Raw genomic sequence first — 26,292 nt, 5'->3', positions numbered from 1 at the left:
TGAGTAGACTCGGTGAACTGAAGCGATGTGTATTTTCTCCGTAAGCTACTTTTTTGTTGTTTTTTTTCTTTTTTTAAATTAAAGATTAATACAAGTTAACTTTGGTTTCCAGCTCTCTAGAACTATACTGTAAATCTGTGGCAGTTTAAGCTGTAAGTAAATGTAAAATCAACAGTATAGCAGCCTTAAGCCATTGTTAATACGACACAAAAATTCACTTTTTGAAAAAAAACCATCTTTCTTGTTATAATAGCAGCCAGGGGGAAAAATTACAGTGTGATTCCTTAGAATAGAAAAAGTGAAAACAATTAATTTTTCACAAAGTACTGTTTAAAAAAAAAATCTGTGATCTGGTACCTCTCAATAAATAGAAAAAAACAACTCCTTTGCTGTTATTTGTTTTGTTATATGCTACCCTATTCTGTTATAAATATGGTTACACATTTGATGTGTGAAGACTATCTTTCATACATGCAACAAAGAAGTTGAAGATCTTTAATGACAGAGGAAAGAAAGAAACAAAAATAAAAAAAATCACTTTTCCATAACCCAACTATAACCAAACTATAAACCCAAAATATTTTGGAGCTTGTGAGCGCTTCCAAATTTTCTATCAGACTGTAACACGAGACAAACATCAATAAAACAAATCAATGACTGAATGCATTTTGCAGACCGGAGATAAGGGACATCTCAGGTTCCAGCACATGGGACACACTGGCTTCAGTTCTAAACTGAAACCCTGCTGTCGGTTTTTCCACGCGGTTATCTGTAGCCAGGCGGGTTTCTCTTGGACCACGTCCACAAGCGCCTTTTGTCAGAGCAGATTCTAGCAGCACCGGGTCGTCGCGTGGCCTCAGCAGCTGGAGGACACATGTTGACCGGGTTCAGCTCTGAAACCGGGGTGAGCCCAAAACAATCTGCCCACAAAGTGGACTTGAGTAAGAAAGCTGGTAGAAACAGTAGAAAATAGAAAAAGAGCCGGTAGCCTTTAAGAGTCGCTTGGTGCTAATGTGTGAACAGTGATGGTGCTTTTTAAAGGGGAGTGATTTTTTAGTCTCGTTCACGTCGCTTTGCTCGAGGAATGCGCGTTTCAAATCAGGTCCGTTCCCGTGGCACGGGGGCCTACCTCGCTCTTTTGTGCTGTGCTCAACATTTTTCCTAATATAGTCATCAACATATGATTTTTTTTTTTAATGCAAAGACATGTTTTTCACTCCTTGAAAAATTCTCCATTCTCCTCCTTTTTTTTCTGTGATAAAACCACACAATTTTTGGGATTTGGTGTGCTGCAAAAAATTAAAACCAAACACAAAGATCGCAATCAAGGAGCGTTCGAGCTCTCTGAAAGAAAGATCAGCAGAGCTCAGTCTTTTCCCCCTGGCCCTTAGAGGCCAGTGAGAGTATAATGGTGGAGCGTGTTCAGAGTTCACTGGAGCTGTCTGAGGAGTGAAAGCAGTAGACACAAGCCGCGCTGGTTGTCGCAAGCCATTTCCATTATACATTCTGAGCAGCTGTTCTGTGGAGGAAGTCCTTTGAAGGACGGCTGCAAGGGGGAGGGGGGGGGTAACCGGAGTCCACAGTTCAAACGGGGTTCTTCACCCTAACAAGCAGGGGCGGGTCTATGGCCGCTTCCTCTCCGGTGTGGGGCATCATTGTCCATGCACCCCCATCGTCAAGGCCTCCTAATAGAGGTCCCGCATGAGCTCTGACACATGCAACGTCTACACTAACACTCAACATTCATGCTATAACTAGTACAGAAGCAGGCAGAACAAAAAAAAAAGAAAAAAAGATGCATGCCAGCGATGCCACCTCCTTTCTCCTCAGTCATACTGAGCTTAGTGCGATTCCATCTAAGCTGCCTCTCAAGACGTCCTTTTGCTTTGTATGGGCTGTGCATCTGGTTGCTTCAATTGTTTTGATTTGTGTCTATTTTGACATGGAGAGGCGAGGAAGAGGGAGTTTTCTGAGAGAGGGCTTTGAAGAGAGCATGATTTGGAAGAGTCTGAAGGTTGTCTCTGAGGGGTCAGGGGCATCTATAAAAAGGAGGAGGAGAAAAAAGAAGAGGCACAAGGAGGAGGGGGAGGATGAGGAACAAAGTCAAGCTGGTAAAATAAAAAAAAAAGGGGGGGGGGTTCGTTCACTTCTGTGTAAGGTACGCTCCGATGGTGAGGCTAGCGGCCCCGAGTGCAGCCAGACCGAAGACCGTCTTAATGGAGGGCCAGGAGCAATTGAAGAGGGAGTCCCTCTGTCTGTCATACAGCTCCACAAAGGCATCCTGGAAGGGAGACAAGAAGAGAAAGACAGACAGTTAATTGGGCTGGCGAAGAATGCGTGTTTACGTACGAGTGTGTTCTTGCGTCAGTTGGTTATTTGATGCATGGAGACTGCTAGAAAACAAAACACCATAAAGGATAGAGGCCTAGCACACTTATGTCCCGCCCACACAGTGGAAAACAATCAATGGCTCTCCATTGACTTTGTACTGTTGGAAGGTGCCTTCTTGTCAATTTCTTCTGCTAGGAAACAACAAGAAATACGTAAAAGCTTCTGTGTAGTGGGATGCACTACCAACAGAGTAAAAAAAAACTGAATTAAAGCTAGCTAGCTTTGTGACCTAACTACAGTAGCTTGCTAAAACAAAGCTAGCAAAGTTTGCTAACAGCTAACTTCATTCATTTAGTTATGAACTGCTCCCCTGGTCGTCAAAGGGTGCTACAATAATCCTTTGACTTGCTGGAATCTAGGCTAATGTTTTTAGCTAGCTACAGGCATCTTGTTAGTGTTTCAGTCCTTGGTTGTATATTGTGGCACAAATATATAACTTAATGGGTTTTTTTAAAAGCCCAGTAATTTACTAAAAATAGCTGGGCACTGTAGTTTTTAGCAAACGATACTCGAACAGAAGTAAATACTGCATTTGTGGGGGACTATTTTCAGTTGCAGATTGATACACATTGGGTGCTCTAGTTAATATTTACAGCAGCAGGACAGCAGGGACTGACTCAAAATAAACTACAATGCCCAAAATCATTGAAATTAAGTAACATGTCTGTACTAGTAGGTTCAATTCATTGTTGGTCTTCTTGGGATATTTTGACAACATAAGAAATATAGAAAAATATACCCAGATCATTTCAAGGATTGGTTCATCAAACCAAGTGTTTAACTTGCCACTGGTGGTATCTAGCCATACAAATCTTGGTTTCACTTTGATTTCCCAATTTTTTTAGATTTGCACCTTTTGAGATATGACAATGGAGCTGAAAAATTATGTTAAAATAATAAAAAAACTTTCTTTCCAACAACATTACCCCAGTTACTCTTACAGAAAACTCCTACGCACAACCGCAGACGCCTTTCGTGCAGAGAGACACAACACACACAGAAACACACAATAAATAAACATGGGAATCACCAAAAAGAGCCCATTTGCAACTGCACGTCAACAGAATTGGTAGTGTTTGGGGTTTTTTAGCGTGTGGACGAGCGCTTGCAGCACTCCCACATAAATATATTCATGTTACTCAGAGGGCACTCTGCTTTCTGCTGCTAACAGGAGTTTTAAAAGAGCTCTGTTACAATTTGAGTATGTGTGAGTGTATGTAAGGTCCATGGCTCAAATACCGGCTGTGGCATCTCCGACGAGGAAATACAGACATCTGATCAAAAGCAGTGACAGCAGGAACAGCTGGACAGGAAGTCATGGTGCTAAGATCCTCGCTCTCCCACACACACACACACACACACACACACGAGAAGATTATCTTGAACTCGACATGAAAAGAGTATGTTCTAGAGAGGATATATCAACCGTTTCCTATTGAATATCAACTCTTTTGTTATGAAGCTAACCACATTAGTAGCAGCGTTGTGAAGTCGTACATTTGAGCCACTTTGATGCCTCTGTTTTCAGCTGTAACTTGACCTATCTGTGAACAATGGTGAATTGTTAAGTTTAATTCACCACAGCATTACTGTGTCAGTTCCCATGGGAATCCATCATCATTATATTGTAGTCTGTCTTGATTTAACTCAATTTACTTATAGTAATTATGTTTTGTGTAATTCTAACTGGAATGCACGCGCTTTATTCGACCTTGATCTAGAAGCAAAACTGGGTCATAATATACTTTTTCAAGTATCACATTTTAATATACAGCTTTCCTTTATTTAAACACAAGCCTAAAAAAAAAAAGGAGAGATCCATTCTGAAGTGCTGTGGGGGGGGACAAAAGTATTTCCTGTTTCCCTCTCCTCCCTTCCCGTCCTGTCGCATTCCTGAGGCTGGGGGCCAGTCTGTGACACAGAGGAGGAAGGATCAGCAGTTTCTTCCCACTTAAGTCCCTCTGGTGTCAAAACACACTGCAGTCTTAAATCAGCCGCCAATATCTTTAACCACATGGCATTTCCTTTGTTGAGGCTGAGCGTTTTTTTTAATTATCCAGGGCTCAAAACTAGACTAAGAGCATACAGCCATGCCAGCAGCTCTGTGAGACTGAACTGCTTTGAGCTAAATGCTAACGTCAGCATGCTAACATGCTCACAATGGCAATGCTAACATGTTAATCATAGACGGGTATAAAGCTTAATGTTGCAGTTCAGCAGATCGCCATGCTAACCTGTGCTAAGTAACCTTAAACACAAAGTACAGCTGAGGGTGATATCATTAGTTTTGCAGGGTCTCCAAAGTTATTACAATTCATACTGAGAGGGACATGAATTTGTTAAATAAATTTCATGGCAATTTATCCAGTATTTGCTGAGATATTTCACACAAAACCACAAATGTGAGCCTCGTGGTGACACTAAAAGCCTATAAGAGACTGCATTCATGAAGCTTCCTATTACAAAGAGTTGCTCCTGGTGATTAGAAAATTCTTAGAATTATGACGCTTTCTAAGAATTTCCCCTTACAGTGGGGAAAATATCCTGTTAAAGATAAAAGTTATGCTCAAAGCTAAGGTGAAAAACTGAGTAGAGAGAAAGACTGTTAAGAGGGTTAAGAGTTCCTTAAGTAGAGGAGAAAATGGTGGAAAGGAGAAGGGAGAAATATTCTCCAAACGCTGAGTGACAGAGAGTTAATGAAACGCTACATATTAGATTGTGCACGGATAATGTTTGTTGTCGATCTCATTAAAGATGCAACAGTGTTCGCTGGTTTAGATTTACACGCCGCTACTTATATAGACTGGTCAGCAATCAACTGATGAAAGCCGAGCCATTTTCCCCTTTTAATATCAAACTAATTCATTATTAAACAGTAATGGTAAATAAACTTAAGTAAATAAATATAATAATTATCAGAATGTGAATAGGCTAATTATAGTCTAAATAGGCCTGTGTGTTCAAACATTTTGTAAGCTACTTTTAAAGTCGGCCTATGGCTTACAATTTATTCAACAGAGATGCTCATTACATAAAATATGACTAAATTCTATGATCAGGACTATCGATTTCACTGTCCATTCCATGCCCATTAACACTAAGGGGCTGTTCACAAATGTTGCATTTTTTTGCGCAACAAACGCGAGAGCGACTTTGCAGTGCGCAAGCGTTCCCAAGCGCCTATTTTTCAGGGCGCAACGGCTGCACCCTAAGAAAGAAATTGTTAAACTTTTGGAATAATGCCGCCTGCATCACATGTCATATGCGAGGAACAACCAATTAAAGCTGGCGGACATCTTTTGTTTTTTCCTTAAATATCAATCTACGGTATATGTATGAAGGAAAAGGACTAACCGTTTGACATCCGAGGACGTGACAACACCATTTGAAAGTTCAACCAAATTGATACGGACAAATTGAGCAGTGAAGCCACTGTGAGGGATATACAGTGCTCATCATTTTTTAGTCAGTGAGCAGCCCCCCCCCCCCCCCCCCCCAGCACCTTGGATTAAAGGATGAAAGCAGCACGGCTGGCATGTTCTACGTATTTCTATGCAACATGTGAACTAAGAGTGAGGGATGTGTGAGTGAGTGAGCCCTAAGAGTGCATTTTCTTTTTCTTTTTCGGATTAACCAATCACACCTCTTTTAAAAGAAAGCGTCAGACCTAACAAGGAGGTCACCACAACTCCTCACTAAGGTAAAAGTTTCATGTTGCTTCCTCGCTCAGATTTGCTCTCAGAAGTTTCCTAAATCACTCCTAAGCCAGGATTCCTTGTTAGCTGACGTGGCCGGAGCTGCGAGCCACTTTCCCTTTCTGAGCCGAACTAGAGCTTCGCACCACTGAGAGGAGTAAATCTATTTTTGGTTTTGTTATGAAACTATGGCAGGACAAAATAGACTTTGGCCGACTGCCACAGTCTCTGTAATTAATTGGAAACACTGGGCCAAATGACATAACCATCCTGAGAGCCATGAGCATAGCTGAAAATGGAGAACAAAATGTCAGATGGCTTTATTGTAAAGAACTGTGAACAAGCACCGTCTTTCAGAAATGCTACCCTCCCTCCCTCCCTCCTCTCCAGGATTCAGGTATTAAATAGAGAACAAGCTCTTCAGTCAGACCTCCAGCTGAGGGAAATGTGTTAGCTGGCAAAAACACTGCCTCCGTCTATTTTTTTCCCCAACCTACTCCAGGAAAATAACAGTTTGCTGAGGCAACAGCATAAACCCGGTGGCTCCAGCAGAATGTACATGTGACTGACCGCTAGCTAGGCTCCACAAACTGGCAAACCCATGATGCGTGTCCTCAATATGTCCCAGACGGCCGGCATTAGATTTAAGTCTGAAACAGCAGTGGGCCAATTACGGTAAGAGGTTCATAAGAGCGGTGATGGATATTTAAAAGAATACCACAAGGACATTGGCGGTGATAACTCTAGACTGACCCAGGGGAGAGCTGGGGGAGGGAGGGAGGGAGGGAGGGAGGGAGGGAGGGAGGAATGTGTCAGGTGGATATCATGAGACTGAGGCATGCTCCTGGAACTGTTTCACCAACACGTTAGCAAGCAGTGCTGCAACAACCATGTGAGAAGTGGGAAAAACAAACCTTGGGACTTTCTATTTGTGAGTGAATGAGGGAGTGTCCTTCCACTCCCTCATTCTCTTTTTGTGTCGACTGTCATTGTGAAAGATTTTAGCCTTTTTGAAGAAAAAACTATTATAAGCAGCTGTCAAAGTGAAACAGAAAGTTTTGCAGGGACAGGAAAGGACAAAACATCTGCATTCATCACATCTACAAAGGACTCTATAATCCTCAAAAACTCATCTCACTGCCCTGCAGCAAACCATCTGCCACCGACAGCAGGTATGCATCAGGGAAATAAAGTCCAGGCTGCAGTTCTCCACAGTATTCATTTTTTTGGGATCAATGGCTTTATAAAAAGGTCACAGCCACCCTACTGAAGCAAAGTATCCAATGGGAAAATGCCTAGCCAGGTCTACACACTCCCTTCATTTTTACAGTGCACAGTGAATCCCTCGGAGAGAGACACATTCAGAGTAAAGGAGTCAGACTTGAGAGGATCCCATACTCAGCCGTGGGGTGGCAACTTGCTGCCAGAGTGTCATGGTTACCCTGGCTGGAAGCTTCACACATGATTTGCTTTTCCCACCAGCAGGAGAGAGCTTGTCCCGACCTCTGATTTGTTTTTCACATGATTTAGACCTCTGGGGTTTTTTTTCTTCTCATGAACACAAAGAGACTTTCACCCCGTTGTCTTCCTTGGATGGCCCTACGCTATGTTAAGAGGAACAGGAAATGCCAAACATTTGCCAGTTCCTGTGGGTATCCCCCTGCTTTTGGGAATGATCCCCCGACTTCTGGGGAAAATAATGAGTCATCTTCTGCGCTTGGCTAGCTCTGTTAAATTTTTTTTTTAAAACACAAAAAAAGCAGCGCTTTGTCAAAACAGAAAGAATGATTAGGCAGTCATCTCTCTGTTTTGGGACGTTTCTGTGGGTAATTCTGTGGGACTGAGACTGACAGAAAGGGATGTGGGTTAAAGTTCAAGTTGTAATTAAAGTGCCTGTTGTGCCTTTACTGCTGTATTCACCTCTAAACCGAGCACCTCCCCATGCTCTGTTTATTTCCTAAGCATTCACATTGTAGCATACTTATAATATTGCATACGCTGCAGCTGCTGCCATCCCTCTCTGATTTTCTAATGAGCTTCTCGCAGATTTCTCTGCTACCTAATTAAAGTCAAACAAAACTCCCATTTCAGGATCCAAGGGAGAGTAATGGGAGATGGGGGGAAAAAAACGCAAGGAAGGCATTAATGTCCTTTGTAATTGATCTGTTTTGATCCAAATATACACTAATATCTCTTTCATGTGGGTATATTATTATTTTATGTATGAATGCGTGCGCAGATTATAAAAACAACAACCCTGTCGGCACACAATAAGTGACAGGACAGCCACCTCTGGTCTGGCAGCAAGGTCGGGTTCGATCAAGTCTCTGGAGTGTCATCCATCGACTGGTCCGGCGAAAATGAGATGACAGAGGAGTTTTTTTTGCAATACTCATTACCCGGTGAATCCCCCTGTGTCAGCACCGCCAAACAGCTTGGAGCTGAGGACGCTGAGCCCTTCACTGTGACAATACTGCAATACTTGGAAACAACAACCTGGCAGCCAAGGGATGACAAAGTGAGCGGAAAGCTGTACAAATCTGGGAAATACGCCCAATCAGCACACAGACATTTTTTGTGGAATTGGACTAAAATAAAACGATAATGCTTGTTTGAATGTATGTAGCCTAATCAATGAGCTTTAGAGTCAATGGGCGGCGGTTTTGTTGCCTTCGGACAGGCCGAGCTAGCGGTTTCCTCTTGTTTGCAGTCTTTATGCTAAAATATGCTGAACGGCTGCTGGCTGTCGACTTATATTTAGCTAACGCTAGCTTACGGGACAGACGAGAGAGTGCTATTGATCTTGTCATCTAACGCTTTGCCAGAAAGAAAATAAGCGTACTAGTTCTATTCCTTTAACACTTCCCTTTTCTATTAAAATGGAATATCTTTGGGTTTTGGATTGTTGTAATTTTATGATGTCAGCTTGAGCTTTGGAATCATCTTGTAATGGGCACTATCTAGACATTGTAGAGACCAAACAATCAAGCAAGAAAGTAAGCTAATCAGCAGAATAAGCAGCCTAATCCAATGTATGGTAATTCATTTCATGATGTATTTTTAAATTAGCACAGAGAGCTAACAAACAGCTCAGGAAACATTGAACCACCTCTGTAAACATCATAAAATAGATAATGAATCATTCTAAACATGAAATCCATCTTTACAGTTAAAACAAAGTGGTACAATTTCTCACTAAGAGACATTTTCAACTGATACAATATCATCAGCTTAAAATTATCTTATTTTGATATGAAATTGTCAGAGAATTAAGCTCCACAAAACTTGACACATTCTTTAACAATATCGACCCTTTTAAATAGTCCTATGAATTCACCCAGTGAATTAACAGCCTTTTAAATTGTCCACACAAAATGGAAATGCAGAGTAATACTGTAAGTCTGTCTGCTAAAAAAAGAGCTGCAGGTAAATCCTGACTTGAAACAAAGGAAATGGGAAATCTTTTTAATTAGCTTTCGCTTTGAGTGTCATTTGAACACTCGGGTTTGGTACTTGGCAATGCACTTTCTTTGGAAAAAAACGTTTTGACGTTGGATGCTACCCTAAAGGCTCGTATGTATTCAAATGAAATAACAGCAGCGGTGGCGGCAGCATTTGTGTGTTTACAAAACAGCACGCTCTCTCGTGGGAGTGAGCCTGCTCTGGTGGAACATGAAACGTGATCGCCAGTAAATCACCCACACTCCTCATGACACCAGCCAGCCAGATAAATAAGGACTGAAACTTTACACAGGAGAATTTGGTTTCTTTGGAGATGAATAACGCTTCGGTGAACTCGATTTTCATCCCATCGAGGAGGAGGAGGAGGAGGAGGAGAACCACTGGAGGTAAACCGTCCAATTTGTGCAGCAGCGTCTAGTTTTTCTTTTTGGATCGCAGACAAACATACCTGATATATTTACTTAACCTTGACTGAGCAGTGATATAATCCTTACAGGCCCTTTATTGTCGTAGAGACCATTTATTTTCTTTTATTTAACCGCTTTGATCCAACATGAAATGAAGGACTGGGGGAACTTGCGGGCTCGGAGAGGTTGAGGGCGAGTGGATGGATGCAGACTGTTCTCCCGCTCTCCTCCTGCACTCCTGGTTTATCTGCACCTCTGCACGCCTTACTGAAGCTCAGGGTGCATCATTCACTGGTTCTGTGAGCAAAGAGACATCAAAGCAAAGACAGATGATCTATTTCCCTCACAGTGAATCAGACTGCCTCAATATAGTTTCTTTCATTCTTTAAAACAAGCCGGTCCTCTGGTTTTGACCTTGAAACCTTTTTCAATGCGAACAATTGATCCAAAATCCTTCACAGTCGCCTAAACGTGGCACAATGGCTTCCTATAAATAGATACAATGAAGCTGAGAGGGGATGTCTGCACAGAGCCCATCCTGCCCCTCAGCGGAGGAGGAAGTGACAATAGTCCAAGCCGAAAGACTTGTGTGCTGCTATAAATATCGGGCCTTATCAGAGCTCCTGGCTCAGGGCTGCCCAATCTAATAAAACAACTCACCAATCTAATAAAACAACTTGCATCTCCGCTGCTCGGCCCATTTGAAAGGCCACCAATGACGCGCAAGGGCAGAGGAGAGAGTGGAAAAGGGTGCCGCTGAGTCATCACCCACATTTGTGGAGGCTGTGTTTTCAGTGCATTAAACCTGGCTTGAGTGGCTTCCCAGTGAAGACGGGATGTCTGCCACTTGGCTGTCTAATGGCTCTCTGTGTTTTCTCGCACAGCACATCGGCTGTTCCAGTGACGCGCTTGTGGCTTCAGAAATGCATGTAAGCGTGTGAAAGCCCCAAAAACTGTACTGCTTTTTTCTAAGGTAATTGTGTGAAACTCTCAACCTCCCAAGGGTTGTTTTGTTCGAATTTCGCACTCAAGAATGCAAGTATAAAGTATAAAGAGCCACTTGGTAAATAAAAGTAGTGTCTGTGGCATTTAAAACACACAGAAGCACTCAGCAGGTCAAAAACAACGACATTCTTCAAGTTCACTGCAGCTTGGGTTTAATGATTACACATAGAGATAAAAACGTTCACATTTCAAACAGCTTTAAATCCGCTTCGGATTGCTGTGTACAGGCACCAGAGTATGTCTTATTTTTGGCAAAACAAGGAAGCGTGGGAGCCCTTCCCCTCCATAGCCGAGCCGCCCCGCCTGATTGGTTCAGATAGAAACCTCTGATGGAGACCGTGGGAACCAGGTGGCCCTTTTGCTTCTCCTGTGACAAACTGATCCCATGGGAGAGGCTCATTTCCTGCGACAGGGGCGGCACGCTGCTTCAAGCCTCAAAAGTCATATCCACTGACCCCTTAAGACCGCAAGACCACACAACCGCAGTCCCAAACGCAGCGGAGCTGAAAATAGACTGACTGATCGCAGCCAGAGACGACTACTGTATATGGCGTAATGAATGGGATGTGTGGGATCCCCTTCTGCAGCAGGCTCGGTGTGCAGCAGTGTGTGGTGGTGGTGGCTGGTTGTTCTGAACTCGCCCAAGAAATGAAGTCATTCTGTTTGTCTTGGAACGGCACATTCAGCTTTTTAACGTTGTTGTGGTTTTCGTGTGCTTGAGCTCTGATGTAACAGAATGACGCAATCCTGGTGTTCAAAAAGTCTTTGTAAAAAAACAAACATGAGCTGGACAGTTCACTTAGTGTTAAGTCACTTCCTGTGCCAGATGCTGCGGGGATGACATCACCGTCTGGTTTGAGACTATGGCTTCTCTGTGGTAAAGCCAAGTATGGTTAAATCACAGACTCTGTGCCGGTAACTAGGAAAAGACAAGAGGCAAGCCAAACATGTAGTCATACTAATACCGTGGAGAAAGGGAGGGGGAGCGTTAGTGGAGAGCTGCAGTTGTTTAGACACTGTAACTAAGAGGTTTGTATTTGTTTTGAACCATTAACTGACTCTTAAATCTTAGCTCCAAGTCTAAGGAAAAAAAGCAAACTGTAACAAATGGGCACATTTTATGTTCTTTAAAAGGGGCAATGTTTTTCCTTTGATGAAATCCCAAGTTACCTCTGTAATTAAGGAAGCGGTGCCAAACAAATCGAGAGTAATATCGTCTAATAGAGAATTAAACATGTCGGCGAAGGAGAAAGTATCAGAACATCAAAGCTCGGTGCCCCGGTGCCTCTCACGGTCTCCTCTTTCATACAGAAGATGTCTTGTGAAGCCGGGCCTGCTAAATGAAAGCTTGTCAAGTTTTTGGCAACAAGATATCGTTGCGGTTTTACGTGATCGGAGTACACAGGGCCAGGTTTCAGGTTCAGGTTGTGTTCTCCGTGTACCCATGTAAATGAGAGAGGCCACAGTCTGGGACGGGGGCACGCTGTGAGCAGAGTGGAGGACATCGAGGATCTCAGATGTCCGATAATGTCGGAGAAAACAATCATCTGTTTGAGGCGCAGCTCCCTCAGGAACACCTTTGAAGTGAGCAGAAGAGGAGCCGAACCACAGCGAAATGTTCCTCAAAGTCAAGGTCACAGTGAAGACATTCACTGCCAGTGGTGGAAGCTTACGTACTAACTAATTTACATTTATTCAAGTGTTAGTAGTATTTAAATGTACTGTACTCCACTGCAGTAATCTGACAGCTGAAGTTACTTTTCAGTAAGATTTTATCTAAAAAAAGCTTATAAAATTCAATTAATTTTCACAGATTTAACTAGTTCTCACCACTTTAAAAAAGCAGTGTGTAGTAGGGGCTCCTTGTTATGTTTCAGACGTCTGTGTGTTGTTAACAATTCAACATATTCTCATACAATGGTTTGTATGATATCTTACAGAAATGTCCAGCAACAGTGCTAACAAAACCTGGTGAGGTTTAGTAAAAGATTGTGGTTTGAGTTTCAGTAAGTGTTTTTGTTACGTAAAATAAAGATGTTTGTTCTGTAGCTTAAGCATGTGGCATTAGTTAAGTACATAAGTTACATAACAAAGGTAAGGTAAAATAAGTCAACGTAGACTTGGTTTCACACGGGACCTGAACAGCAGTCTCATAGGTAAAAGTCCCGTGTTTGTTTGAGCTGTTCATTCACGCCAACCTCCTCCCGAACGTTGACTTTGTCGCTCTTTATACTACGTCACCTGACTACGTCCTGGCTCACGATTACATGGGTTATATACAAATTACAAAGCTTTACTTGTCATAAGTACGAACACTGACTGAGAACAGAGACATCCCACCCCCCAAGCTTTTCAGCTGGTTTAATTTAAATAACAGACACAGGGACCATGTGAGTATTTTTTCTGCTTTAAGCACATTTTGCTAATACTACAACTTAAAGCCCCCGAAAGCTTACTGCCAAATCTTCTGAGCTAATGTGCTTCATCAGGACCGTGTGGGTGTGGATTGGTCAGATTTGATTGACAGGCCTGGCAACATAAACGATCACCCTCTCAACTGTCACCACATTTGGATTCAAAATATTACTAAATCCTGATTGGTGACATCCCCCTTTTTCTGGATTGAGCCCCAACCACCTCAAACTACAGAGTCTCACAGAAACACAGAAAATCTCAGAAGTGAAACAACCAAAACTGTTCAAGTGGGTTGAAAAAAAGTATGTTCTCAACTTGAAGTAAGATTTTGAATGCAGGACCTGGTTTATAATAGATTATTCGCACAGTGTTGTAACTTCAGTGAAAAATACTTTTTCCACCGCTGCCTACTGCTGTCATATTTGCATCAATTAAAAAAAAAGAGCACGCCATGTTGTAAGATGAAGCAAAACTCGATACGGGAAGGAAATCAGCTTCCCCACAGGCTGAGGGCTGAAATTGTGCAATGCGTGACAAAACTTCTCTACCCTGCATGGAGCATGAGGTCATTTTGAAACAGAGAGAGGGGGGGGTGCAATAATTATTCTTGCACAATTCAACTTCCGGCTGAGACAACACACAGTCTACGTTATGTTTTACTGTCAGCTGCAATCTCAGAATGAACCCGGAGGGAGCTCCTGGCTGACAAAACGTTTTCCAACCCCCGTTCCGTTTTTTTTTTTCAAGCTGGGAATACTAGGGAAAAGTTCATTGACCTCTCTGAGGCAAGCGGTTGATTTCCATCCAGGGGGAGAGGAATGAGTGGAATGCATTGATGTGTGGAAACAAACAACTGCACTGTGTGCGCCCGCGAGAGGCCTGATATGAGAAGGAAGGAACCTTGAGATAACCAAGTTGACTGCAAGGGACGCACTGCACACTCTTGCATTATGTAATGCCTCATTTTCAGTGGTAGATGAATGCAGTTAAAGCCTATTGAAGCTGCTAAGAGCTGGGCGGCGGACACTACTTCTAGTCCTGGTCTTTGAATCCTTCCTTTGGTCCGAGTTCAATGTGACTCACGGAGACCTTGGATACGGCTAACGTTGAGCAGCATGCTTTCAAACCGGCCGATTGTTTGAACTATTTTGAGCAGGTTAGTTCACTTGGAGCGGCGTGACCTTCCCTGTCTTGTACGCAGGGAGACCAAAGCACAAGCACAGCCTACCCGATGAATGATAATAAGTTGCCTATTGTGACTTTGAAGGTCTGGTGTGAAAATGTGTAGAAGGCTAATAAGGCGTGTCATAATAGAGGAGGTTTTTTTTCCTTCTCTTTTGGCATTTTCTCAATGAAAAATGTCATTAGTGGTATTCGGTGACTGCCTGAGTAGCCTTTATGCCGCTGTCCAGTGAATATTAGGATGTCCTGCCTAAAACTGCACGCATAATCTATATTAAACTGGGACTGTTGAACATCTTTTTTGATTTTGTATTTTGTGCTATGTAACGCCCATGTGGGTGTTTCACGAGTACATTCCTCTACTTTCTCAGTCAGCAGATGGATCAGCTGAGAATCAGATGATTGTTGAGTCAGATGACTTCAACGGGAAACTTATCCAAGTTTGCTCTATAAATTTCTACGGAGTGAGCTAATCTACTTCTACTCGTGCACCTCTCTTCTAACAACATGGACTCCAACTAAGTCATAGCCATTTGCTCCACTAGCTCCGTTTTGCTTTGTTCTTTCAGCCTTGGTGGACTGATCGTACTTCGCCAACCATCCGTACTTATTTTTAACAGCAGTTACCTCAGCAGTCTCGACCTGGCTGCAGCACATGTGGCTGCAAGGCCTGGACTGCCTGTTTATAGCTTCATAAGCCTCCTCTGCTTGCTTGCCCTTCCGTCTCACCTCCTCATCCTCCTCAACCCTGTTAGCCTCACCTCTTGATCAAAGACACCTTGTGAAGTCGAGCCATTTCACCCAGGAATATTTTGAACCCACTGTCCTCCCTGGAGTGCAGGAATGTGGACTCGCATTAATTCAAATCTGGAGACATTGAAGGTCAAGGGGTCTGAGATTGGGTGGTATCAGAAAATGAGTTTGCAAAGCTAGCTGATTATTTGGCAAACTGATTATCAAAGGTCTTTTTTTACATTTTACATATATATAGTATAGTTGATTAATCAAGAGAAAATACATACTTAACTTTCTTCTTTCTTTTTGACAGCTTTTTTACTACCATGTGAAAGATAAACGAGGCAATTTATAGGGCAATTTGCAGAGTTGATTAAACTTCTGGTGGTTAGATTTGCCCACATGAGGCCCGTCTAGACATGTCACACTTAACACTCCTCTATGAAGCAAAATGGCGCCTGACATAACATGGCATCATAAAATTTTTGCTCTGACACAAGTCACAAGATGACTGCATCCTTATACACGGGCAATAAAGCACAACTGCATTGTCAAAAGAAAATACTGAAAATGATAAACAAAATACAAAATAAGAAGAAAAGGAATCACTGTCGGTTCTCCTGTTTTCAATTCCCCCTATTTTCTTTGAAGTATCTGTCATTATTTGAAGTTGTAATGACAGCCCAACAACCAATTAAAGGCAGCACATCTTCAGAGTAGGCCCAGTGGAATTGATGTAACATAACGCCATGGCAATGCTGGGTAAGACCTTGCCGGCGAGATATCCTCGTCAGAAGTAGCATGCAGCTGTAGTCCTTTTGAAAACAGCAGGGTTCATCTGTGACAAGCAACAAAATGTCTGTTCACTGCATCGTGCTGACAGAAATCGGTTGTAGGTTTGGGAGGACATCGAGAGTTCAGGATGGCGTGGGGTTTCAAGAACGCTGATCACTCGCTGCCCTGAAACACTTGGTAGCAGCAGCGACGCTCCCTCTGCAAAGCTTTTATCTTCCAAAACATCAGGGCGAATCATTTTCGCCGCACTTCAAACCTATTCAGTCGCCATCAAAGGTGACTGCCAACAGGGTGGTGCTGTGTGAGCTTTACCGGGAGTGAAAGCTCCCGGTGAAAGTCGTCCGCGTGAAAGTGTTAAAACATCTCGCCAAGGTCTTCCCATGGAGACTGGCATGAATTTCAGTACCATCACCTTCATATGCAACCTGACATTCACAGCCACTGGTTCGCTGCGTTAATTGAGTCTTTGTTTAGAGATGCCAATGCGAACCATCGGAAATACTCAATCAATACCACGTCGTCAAAGTGATATCCAAGCAGTGGCTGACCTCACTCAGCGTTCACTGAAACGGATCTGATTTCCTGTGGGCTATTTGCTCTGCTGCCAAATATCACATTGGGGAGGGGGTACGGAGAATTATTTACCCCCAGACCTCCACGGACGGGGCAGAGAAATCTATTTACCATCATCTGGCAGTTGTCTTTTTTTTAGAAGGGCATGTATATTTCAGAGAAGAGCCAATAATGGCATGATGTTTGTTAATGGCCAGTGCTGTGGCTAGTCGCACTGGGAAATCCCAGCGGAGATGGTAGTAGTTTGTGTGTGTGTGTGTGTGTGTGTGTGTGTGTGTGTGTGTGTGTGTGTGTGTGTGTGTGTGTGGTGAGGCTGAATGGCACAGCTAACAGGAAGCCAGGCACCCCGGGGCCATCTGCTCCCTGCCATGGCTCACATGTCACTGTGACAACACAGCATTATTGATTCACACCACCACATCCGCTTCTGTGTGTACTCGCTGATGTGCCACAGTATACATGTGAATGCAAATGTGTGCGAGTGTGTACACAGACATTTTATGGACAACAAATAATTGATTTGCACCAGCACATCCGCTTCTGTGTTTGCTGGCTTGTGTGTGTGCGTTTATTAACTCTGTAAACCTTAAAGGGCCAATTCAGCCAAATCACAAGCAAAACATATTTCCCCCTTTACCCCTGTTGGTATCTGGCCATGCAGATAGTTTGAAGTTTTAAAGCTGCAACAGTCCATCTTTTTACATCAACAATTGATCAAATTACTGTGGAATGTAAAAGGTGGAACAGAGAATTATCACACTGCAGTTTCTCTCAGCTCTATGGGGCATTGTTGCCGCTTTCAGCTCATTGTTTTGGTCCCGTCTTACCACTCTTATCTGTCTCACTTTTTTAAGCTACTGCAGACAGATGATTTTCTTCCTTAGCACCAAATAGCAGACAAAGTTGGCGACTAGCTGGTGAACATAGCGTAGCATTTCACAGCTAAAGAGACTGATATTTCCTTCAGCCGTTGGTGGAGACCAAAACAGAACCAAAAGAATGCCAAAAGAGTGTGTCTCATTAGTGTGTACATAGCTAGTATAGGTGATAATGTGTCAATATTGAAATGACAGCAAGTTTAATTTCCATCAAGTGGCCCAAACATTGGTAATCAATGCTTTACAATCTTTGCTGCTGAGTCCCCAATACAATGGAGGTGAATAAAGATGTCTTCATCATCAGCATAAAAAATATACCAATGTTTCTTCCCATTAACAATGTCGCAGGTTCTGGAGATTCCACTAACCTCTGTGTTTACATTCTATATTGGGAACACAAAACTGTCTATGGGGGGGTAAGTGAGAAAATCTTGTGTTTGTGATTTGGGTGAACCAACCTTTTTACAACTATTCTAGGTTATGCTATGCACGCAACGGGCTCCGTCTTTGTGAACGAGGAATAATTTAGAGGACACTCCCAGCTGCATTGCAATCAGTGGTGGCTATTGTTGCACTAGAAATTAATTGAGAAGAGCAAATCTCTTTTAAAAACCCTTTTGGGGGTTTGTCCCAAAAATATCTACAGTAACTAGACAATGAGAGGAACCGTTTAACCTTGCCCTATATTGATATGCTGTGCCGCTTGTGAGGGTGTGCCCGGTGGCAAAGTCAACTAGAGTCTCAGTAGGCTCCTCATTATCCGGCTCCCACCATGACAGGAAAGGTGGAAAACTCTTTTATCTACCATCTGAAATGGTTCGTTGGGACCCTTTTTTTTCTCCATGCAGAACAGCGGGCGAGTTTGTGATGTGAACACGAGGACGGCCCAGAGGCAAACGGGGCAGCGATTTATATGTAACAACGTGACAATTAAAGGACCACACGGGGAGCAGTGATGGTAACGCTTCTATATTTAGAGGCCTCTCACATGTCCCTGCATTTTTCAGGAATCTGGAACGTTACCTGACACTGGAAGCCAGGTCTCAGGGTATAAGTGTGTTGTTTTATGAAGGGATCGGCGGACGTGTGTTAACGAGTGTGTGTGGTGAGGTATAAAACTGATAGAGGGAGAAAGAGGATGAGGAAAAAAAAGAAGAGGTAATCTCTCGACTGGAGCGCAGCAGACAGCCTTTGGGGTTCTACTTGAGGGACATCCATTTACTGTCCGAGTTTATCTGCTCTATATATTATTCATCAGTGTGTGTTCTGACTGGGATAGTGGTGCTTTTAAACAGCTCAGGCACGTGTCCCTCATGAAACTCTGAAAAAACAGCAGGTTGAGGTGATTACTGATTTGAGCGAAACAATAAAAAGGAAACAACAATCATATGGTTAAATTCTCAAACACAATCCGCAGGCTCACGTGGCCCCAGAGGCGAAATCTTGAGTTTGCAAGAGACAAAATAAACATACATAAGTAAACCACACACGTCAGCACGCAAACGGCCTACAGTGGTTCCTGAATGAAGCATGCTCAGCTCACAGCTCAAAATCCGCGCACACACCGGCCACTCGGGGAAAGAAACACCCGGGTCGTCTCCATTATTTATTCACATTCCTGCGGCTCTCCTGAGGAGGCCCAGAAATAAGCACACAGAACGAGACGGAGGGTCTCTCTGGGGAGAAGTGGGGTCGGGGCACAGCACTCACAAAGCACCAGAATTAGTATATTCCAGGAATGATAACTGTATATATGCGCTAACCATGTTGTTAAAGTGATTTCCATTCACAACAAAAGGTGCACATTTCCGGAGTGTTCGTGAAATGCTCGCCATGTGTGGAATGGTAAAGATGGCGTAAACATATCATAAAAGCAAGGAGCGTCATGTCAAGCTGTAAAAGATCAAACTCGATGTCTGACCTCACGTTCCAGTCAACAGTAACATAAAAAAAAATCCTTTCTTTGAGTGAATTCTTTGAGCGTGTCTTCATGATAACAGCCTTTTTCTATAATTAAGACTGACAACGTGTCTGCAGTTTGAGGCTCGACTCGGTTTTATTGTCAGAAAAAGAAAAGAATTGCACTTGAACTTTTGAATAAATATCTGAATTATTCATTGCACTGTATCCAGCTGCAACAAAACCCTATGTTTGTGATTCTATGTGGTAGTGAAAGGCTGTAGGCTGACAAGGCAAAGCAGGCATTGCTGTAAGAAAATATACTTGGTTGGTGAAAATGGCAACAAAAAAAGGTCCAAAATCTATCGGTTTTCTTTTATGCACACTTTCATGGAGACATATTGTACTAAAAAAACATGGCAAAAATATCATTAGTTGCATACAGAGCAGGCATTTCTGCAGACATGGACACAGATAGACATTTTAAACTAATTTATGTCATTATAGGTACCGAACAGTCAACCTCTAGTTTCATTCAGGCAGAATTCAAATACAAATTTAAAATAAAATAAAAACTGACCAAAGTGGACAAGACTAATTATTTGGAGCAAAGGTCTTTGTGCTTTGAGTGTCTCAGAGACCCAGATAGAGACTTCAGGCCTGTTCCTAAAAGAAAGTATTCAAGTCAGACTAATTCAGAGAGTTACAGCCCAGAACTGCCTGCGTCTTCAGGAAATGTTTCTGAGATTACAGTTGCCGGGCTGTCGGGTGCAAACACAGTGGCAGATGGCCTGCGCAGCTAAAGGGGTACATTACGGGGGGAAACCTTGGCTTGCTGCTCGCCACACTGAGCTCTTTTGTGGTGTACAGTCTCCACTGCAGAGCCTGAGAGTCCACATCAAGAGATAACGTTGTCGTCCAACTCTCAGCCAAGACAGTTTTTGCTTCTCCAGCAGTGAAATTATGTTATTTCTTTGTTTTGGAAAGATGGGTGGGAGGGGGGGGGACCCCTAAATGCTATTTGCATGAGTAATTGTTTATTCCTCCGTCTGATTGCTAAAAACAAGAAAGCGCAGTTAGTCCCGCACTCTAATTGTGTGAGGCCAGACTGATAAACAACTACAAATTAACAGATGGGGGAAAAAAAGAAAAGAAAAACAACTGACTGTGACAGCACACAGAGCAAAAAAGAGAAGATTTCTGGCTCAGAACGAATAGATCAATCACGCCTTACAGAGCTCATTACATTAGAAAAGCATGTCTCCTCAAACAGAGCTCTCCTTTTGTTGGAAGAACAGCTCAAAGCCATGGCAAGCATAGCCACGAACACTTCCTGAACGTTGCCACGATGTAGTATTGACTTGTGTTTAACAGATTGAAGTTGCACCGAGGAGACACAAATTGGATGCAAGTGAGATCTCATTGGGATTTTTTTTTTATGCTTTCCTGTGAGTGCACCGCATGTGCCTCCTTACTGAGTGAGTTTTTATTTTTTATTTTTTTTTTTATTCCTCCCCTACTCTGCCGACATGTCACCTATATGGAGATTAATGACTTCCTCGCTGTCCCAGATCCACTCAGCCTCAACAGGAGAGGAGGGGGGGGGGCGCAACCAGATGCCCGTAACACCGTAGCAACATGCAGGTCCCACCCGCCGACTAGCAGATTGTGCTCAGGGAACCCCCCACAGGATGGACCCAACCCAAGCCAACTGACATTGTCTACACCTCTCCAACACACACACACACACACACACACACACACACACACACACACACACACACACACACACAGAAATAGGCCACCTGGATCGCAGCATTCCTCAGACACCTGATCCTGCTGTTTGAGACTTCAAAAAAACCTTTCAGGTGATTTATCGCCTTTGTCTCATCTTCTACATGAGAAGAAGACACGTCCACAGCCACTGCTCACTGTATAGGGCCAATGTCAGCATGCTAACATGCTCACAAGGACAATGCTAACATTCAGATTTTTAGCAGCTATGTTTACCATGTTCACCTTCGTAGTGTAACGTGTTAGCATGCGAACATTTGCTAAACAGCAGTAAACACAACGTACACCTGATGGGATATGGTTAATTTTGCAGGTATACAATTGTGGATAAATCCTCTGGGGACCATGAATGTCTGTACATACTCTCATGGCAATCCATCTATTAGTTGTTGACTTACATCAGTTTGGACCAATGAAAGTCATTTCTAGCCTTCCAAAGTTGTGAAACCGCTGTTTTTTTTTTTTCTTGGAGCACATTTTGGCGTTTCGCTCCATGCCGCCCCCTCAGCCAGTCGAAATGTCTGAGGTCAAGCATGTAATTTCAGAAGTGGGACGCCGTCTTCCACTTTGTTCAATCACTTGGTGTTTACTGACAGGACCTGTAAATAAACACAGGTGCACCACGTGTGGGTGGAGGCCTGCAGCCTAAATGCAATCGTCCCCCGATGAGTGCAATTTTCTGCCACCACAAAGGATGAATTCGTACAGGTGGAGAAAACTGAGCGTCGAGGACAATGGAAGGACAGCGTTTTTTACGAGTGTGGGAAGTAATCAGGGCAGAATGGGAGCTATTTCACCCTCAGCTGGGTTTTTGCAAATACAGTAACTGCTTTGTTATGTCTCAAGGCAGATAGTTTTGTTTAAGTAAAGGTGTATTTGACTCACCGCCGGTGATGCCTAGACTCAACAAAGATTAGTGGGCACCCCTGTTTTGGACTCAAATTGTCTCAGAAACAACAGGAAACAGAGGGTTGCTGATAGAAAGCTGTTTCCACACCACTCTCCCGTGTCAAAATGTCAGTAATAGCTGGATTAGCCCCCACCTTTGTTTTCAGGGTGGTGGAAAACACAAGACTCACCTCTTGCATACAATAACACAATGGACAGTGTAACTGACTATAAACACAACCTGTCTAAAATTATGTTGAACTGTGTTTATTCTGTCTTCATTGTTAGGTCGGAGCTGTTTAAACCCAATTAGGAAAAAGAATTGTTGTAATCTGTCCCCTCACAGAGCCGAAAGCACCATCACCTGGCAGATGAAAATTAACGAAAATATTTTGACCCATACGAAACCTGTGTGACCCCCAAACTAGATGGAATTTAGCATTTATCAAAAAACAAGGCTGAGCAGTTTAGTCGTAGAAATGTAGCACATCTGGTACCTCACAAAAAGCTTTCACACTAAAAACAGATTGGTTTCCACATCACATCCCAACAGTGGCAGCCGTTGTCAGGAACAGAGGACACTGAGGTCATGTCCTCGTTGTTTTCTGGGAATTTTTTTAAGCGATCGGAAGTGTTTACACATCCTAAAATAAAAAAGGTTTACGAGGTGTGTTTTTATTGTTGATTCCAGCATTTTTTACTCAATATATTTGAATGTACCACTCAAACAGAAAAAAAGGGATATTTCCAGACCAGGGGACACATCACCTCAGTATCTCTAAAATCCTGGCTACAGCCCTGAGACCACTCAGGGGAAATGTCTGAAAAGAAATCTCAACAATTTAGGGTGCGGATGCATAATTCAGAAGGGCATCAGAACTGAATTTACAAACGGTTAGCTTCCAAAGAAACCTGCAGACTCTTCTCTGAGTATAGCTACAAACAGCATGGGACAACAACCTTTTTGGCACAGTGACTTTTCCACACAAGTGAAACCGTAAAAAAAAAAAGGAGAAGCTAAAATTTCACAGACAATGTGGAGCGCAGGCACAGCTCTGTCTGCAGTGTCAGTTATTGGATGTCAGGTAATAACTGAAATGCACACACTTCAGGAAATCCCCCACCTGACAGGCATTCAAAATGATTATATAAATCAACATCACTGTCGGTTAGATTCCTATCTGTCTATGCTGAAGCTCAAAACCTTCCAGATGTAAACGTGCACACTTTGACTCAAACTAGGCTCTAAATCTATTTACTGCAAAGTAATTTGGATATAGTTTCCTCAGAGCCGAGGGCAGATATCCCACCAAAATCACCCAAAGTGGAAACATGCGCTTTCATATAATCCTGAATAATCCTTTGGATTAAAAGGGCCGTGCTCTCTGTCTCTCAAGTGGATGCAGAGGAGCAGAGATACAGACATCTCCGCCCAGCTGGAAAACACAGACTATGATGACCTACATTATTGCACAGTGGGCACAGGCTCCAGAGACCTCAAGCAGGCATCTCGGCAGCCCGGCCCGCGCCGGATCTAAATTTTTTTTTTTTTTTTTTTAAAAAGGCAGACAAAAGAGTTCCATTCTAGATGCACAGAGGACTGTATGTTAAACACAGCCGCTGCAGATTAACGCTGTGTTCCTGGAGGGCCCTCCCTCTGTTGTGCCTGCCTTTGATATGTGGCACAACCTGCCACCTCCAGGGGCAAGGCAGACTCAAGGGGAATGTTAAATGGTCCTTCCCTTTGAGATGAAATGTTCAATATGAATCATTGATGGCGCCCCCCCTTCAATTCTGATACCTCCTGGCTAAGATAACCGAGCTGCACAAATGTTATGCTCTCATTAAGAGCACCTCTGCTAATTAGAGGCTAATTCGTGCTGGATTGGTTAAATAGCTGCCGAGGAGCACAGAAGAGGAGGAGGAGGAGGAGGAAGCCGCTGTGCTGGATGCAAATGAGGAGAATTGTTGCAAAAAAAATTTATTGCACACTTTTTTTCTGTGAATGTGCAGGCTACATGTGTGCAGGCAGGTGTGTCGATGCATCTCCTCGTTAGTACCTGACGTGTGCATGTGTTGTGCAGTAAAACGGATAGCTGAGCCCTGTCCAGCCATGCCCAGAGGCCTAAACACATTAATTCAATAGTCTTGTTTGCTGGCGTGTGTCTGGCCTCCTCCTCCCTTCCTGCTACAACCACGACCTAACGGGTCACATCCCGGCACTTTGCACTATAGAGCTTTACATGCAGGTAAATGTTGATAAAGTTGCCATAAAGTTCAATCTATAGCGATGCATTATGGGAAGTTTTGTAAGGTTGACTTGATTCTGAAACACACTGGGCTTCCCCTTCTGCTCCAGCTGCGTGGCTGCCACTGGCTCTCCTGTCGACGGGGCGGGACTTATGTAGAGCGTCAGGAGGTGTGACAGAGCACGCGGTCTGAATGGCCCGATAACTTTAACAGCCACTGTGAACATCCAATCAGAGCAGCTCATAAGGCAGGCCGCCCATGTCTACAGACGTTGGGGACACATCTAGAGTTTTTTTTTTTACTAATCATATGGCGTCATATTTTGCTCTATGAAGTCATATCAGAATGCACGTTTTGATTGTCAATTAAACCTTTTGTACAGTTGGAGAAAGTGTTGATTGAAACGTCTCCAGCCGGAGCAGAAGAGGACTTTTTTTGCGCCCCCGTGGCACCCAACCGCAAAAGCGCTCAACTATCACGGAATCAGACCTACCCATCCCCCGTTATCTTGTATCCAGTTGTTCAGAGGTCCATTCAAATACTCCGTCATCCACTCCGCGATGTTGTCCACCTGCGACGCCATCTCCTCCTTGGCAGCGCACTCCACGCACACCGTGCCCCCGAACTCGAAGAAGGCGATGATCCGGCCCCAGTTCACCCCGTCCCGGAACAGTTCGTCTATCACCTCGGCGAACCTCCTCTGCGCCGTGGTAGAAGTGAGATACAGCTGCCGCGACATCTCCGTGAAGTCCGGCTGGTACAGTCGCTCAAGTTCGTCTCCAGCCTCGCGCAGGACCCTGTGGATGGCGGCGGCGGTCGGGTCGGACTGCGGGAGCCGTTTGCAGAGGTGGGGGACGCTCTCGCTGTCGGGCCCGGTGCTGGCTTCGCGGCACCGGCGGACCAGAGTCGGCAGCGGAGGCGGCGGCGGGACGGCTATTAAGCCGTTATTGGCGGCATCTTCATCTCGGACGTCATCGAACCCAAACGCGTAGCCCCGTTTGGAGAGTTTATGGCAGATATACTTTTCCACAATGTTGCGATTACACTCGTTCGCCATACCGGCTTAATTTTGGCACTTTTATATAGACAGCGGGTTTGTTCTTAAATCAAATGCATTATGATCGAATTAGCGCGCTGTACAACGGCACAGGCTTATCCAAAACTCGGCTGCTTTCTAGTACATGCAATGCAACGAGTAATCCCACGCATGGAGCGAATGCTTCGCGAGTTGATCAAAATCCCTCGATCACAACTGCGCGGAAAAACGTTTCAAAAGTTAAAAATAAAAATAAAAGCACAGAGTCCGTGTCAGCAGCGGTCTTCATTCCCCGAATCCTTAAGAGGGACGTTGGCGACCTTCTCTTTGCATTGAAATCCAATATGCGGAAGAGGTTGGAGTAGTGCTGATGTATTCCTGTGCACATCACCACCAGACGTGGATGCGTTGCGAATGAAAAAACATGAATGAAGGCCAAAGTTGGACGCGCCCGAAGTGGCTTTAAACGCCGCTAACTGTTTTAGCAGCGTTTACGCACAAACCAGGCGCGCGGGGCAGACTGCGAGCCAGACAAGGTCGGACTGACTCCTCTTCCACGATTGCTCCTCATATCCTCCGCAGCAGCAGCTCCCTGCCCACCGCACAGTGCTGCTGGTGAGGTATTCCTGACGTCAGCTACGCAAAGTCATTCCTTTGGTTGCGCTCGGAGACTTCCAAGTGCACACGAAGAACTGCACTAAAAAGAATTAGCAGGCCCAGTTCTCCATGGTTTCGAATTAGAACCGTGAAAAAATTAAACTGAAACCCACAACTTACCCCAGAAAAAAAAAAATACTGAACAGAGATAGCCTTGGTTTAGTTGCTTGCCAAAAAACACACGTACAAGGAAAGCTCTTAGCCTGGTTAATTCATGAGGTTTACAGGAC

The 26,292-nt window shown here is 43.7% G+C and overlaps 1 protein-coding gene across 1 annotated transcript in view; it reads right to left on the bottom strand.

The window, feature by feature from the left end:
• Positions 1–26,169, bottom strand: part of bcl2b (BCL2 apoptosis regulator b) — a 26,674-nt gene extending 505 nt beyond the window's left edge. Inside the window, exons 1-2 of the mRNA XM_068737993.1 lie at positions 24,863–26,169; positions 1–2,281 (exon numbers count right to left, since the gene is read on the bottom strand). The exon at positions 1–2,281 is cut by the window's left edge and continues 505 nt beyond it. Coding sequence (XP_068594094.1) covers positions 2,144–2,281; positions 24,863–25,426 — 702 coding nt within the window. The 5' untranslated portion in view covers positions 25,427–26,169 and the 3' untranslated portion in view covers positions 1–2,143. The remainder of the gene's footprint in view (positions 2,282–24,862) is intronic.
• Between the last annotated feature and the right edge of the window lie 123 nt (positions 26,170–26,292).

The sequence above is a fragment of the Cebidichthys violaceus genome, unplaced genomic scaffold (assembly GCF_023349555.1).
Source record: "Cebidichthys violaceus isolate CVI_PGR_0920_01 unplaced genomic scaffold, fCebVio1.0.p SCAF_8, whole genome shotgun sequence".
In the NCBI taxonomy this organism is placed as follows: Eukaryota; Metazoa; Chordata; class Actinopteri; order Perciformes; family Stichaeidae; genus Cebidichthys; species Cebidichthys violaceus.
This window is presented reverse-complemented; position numbering and strand designations above follow the sequence as displayed.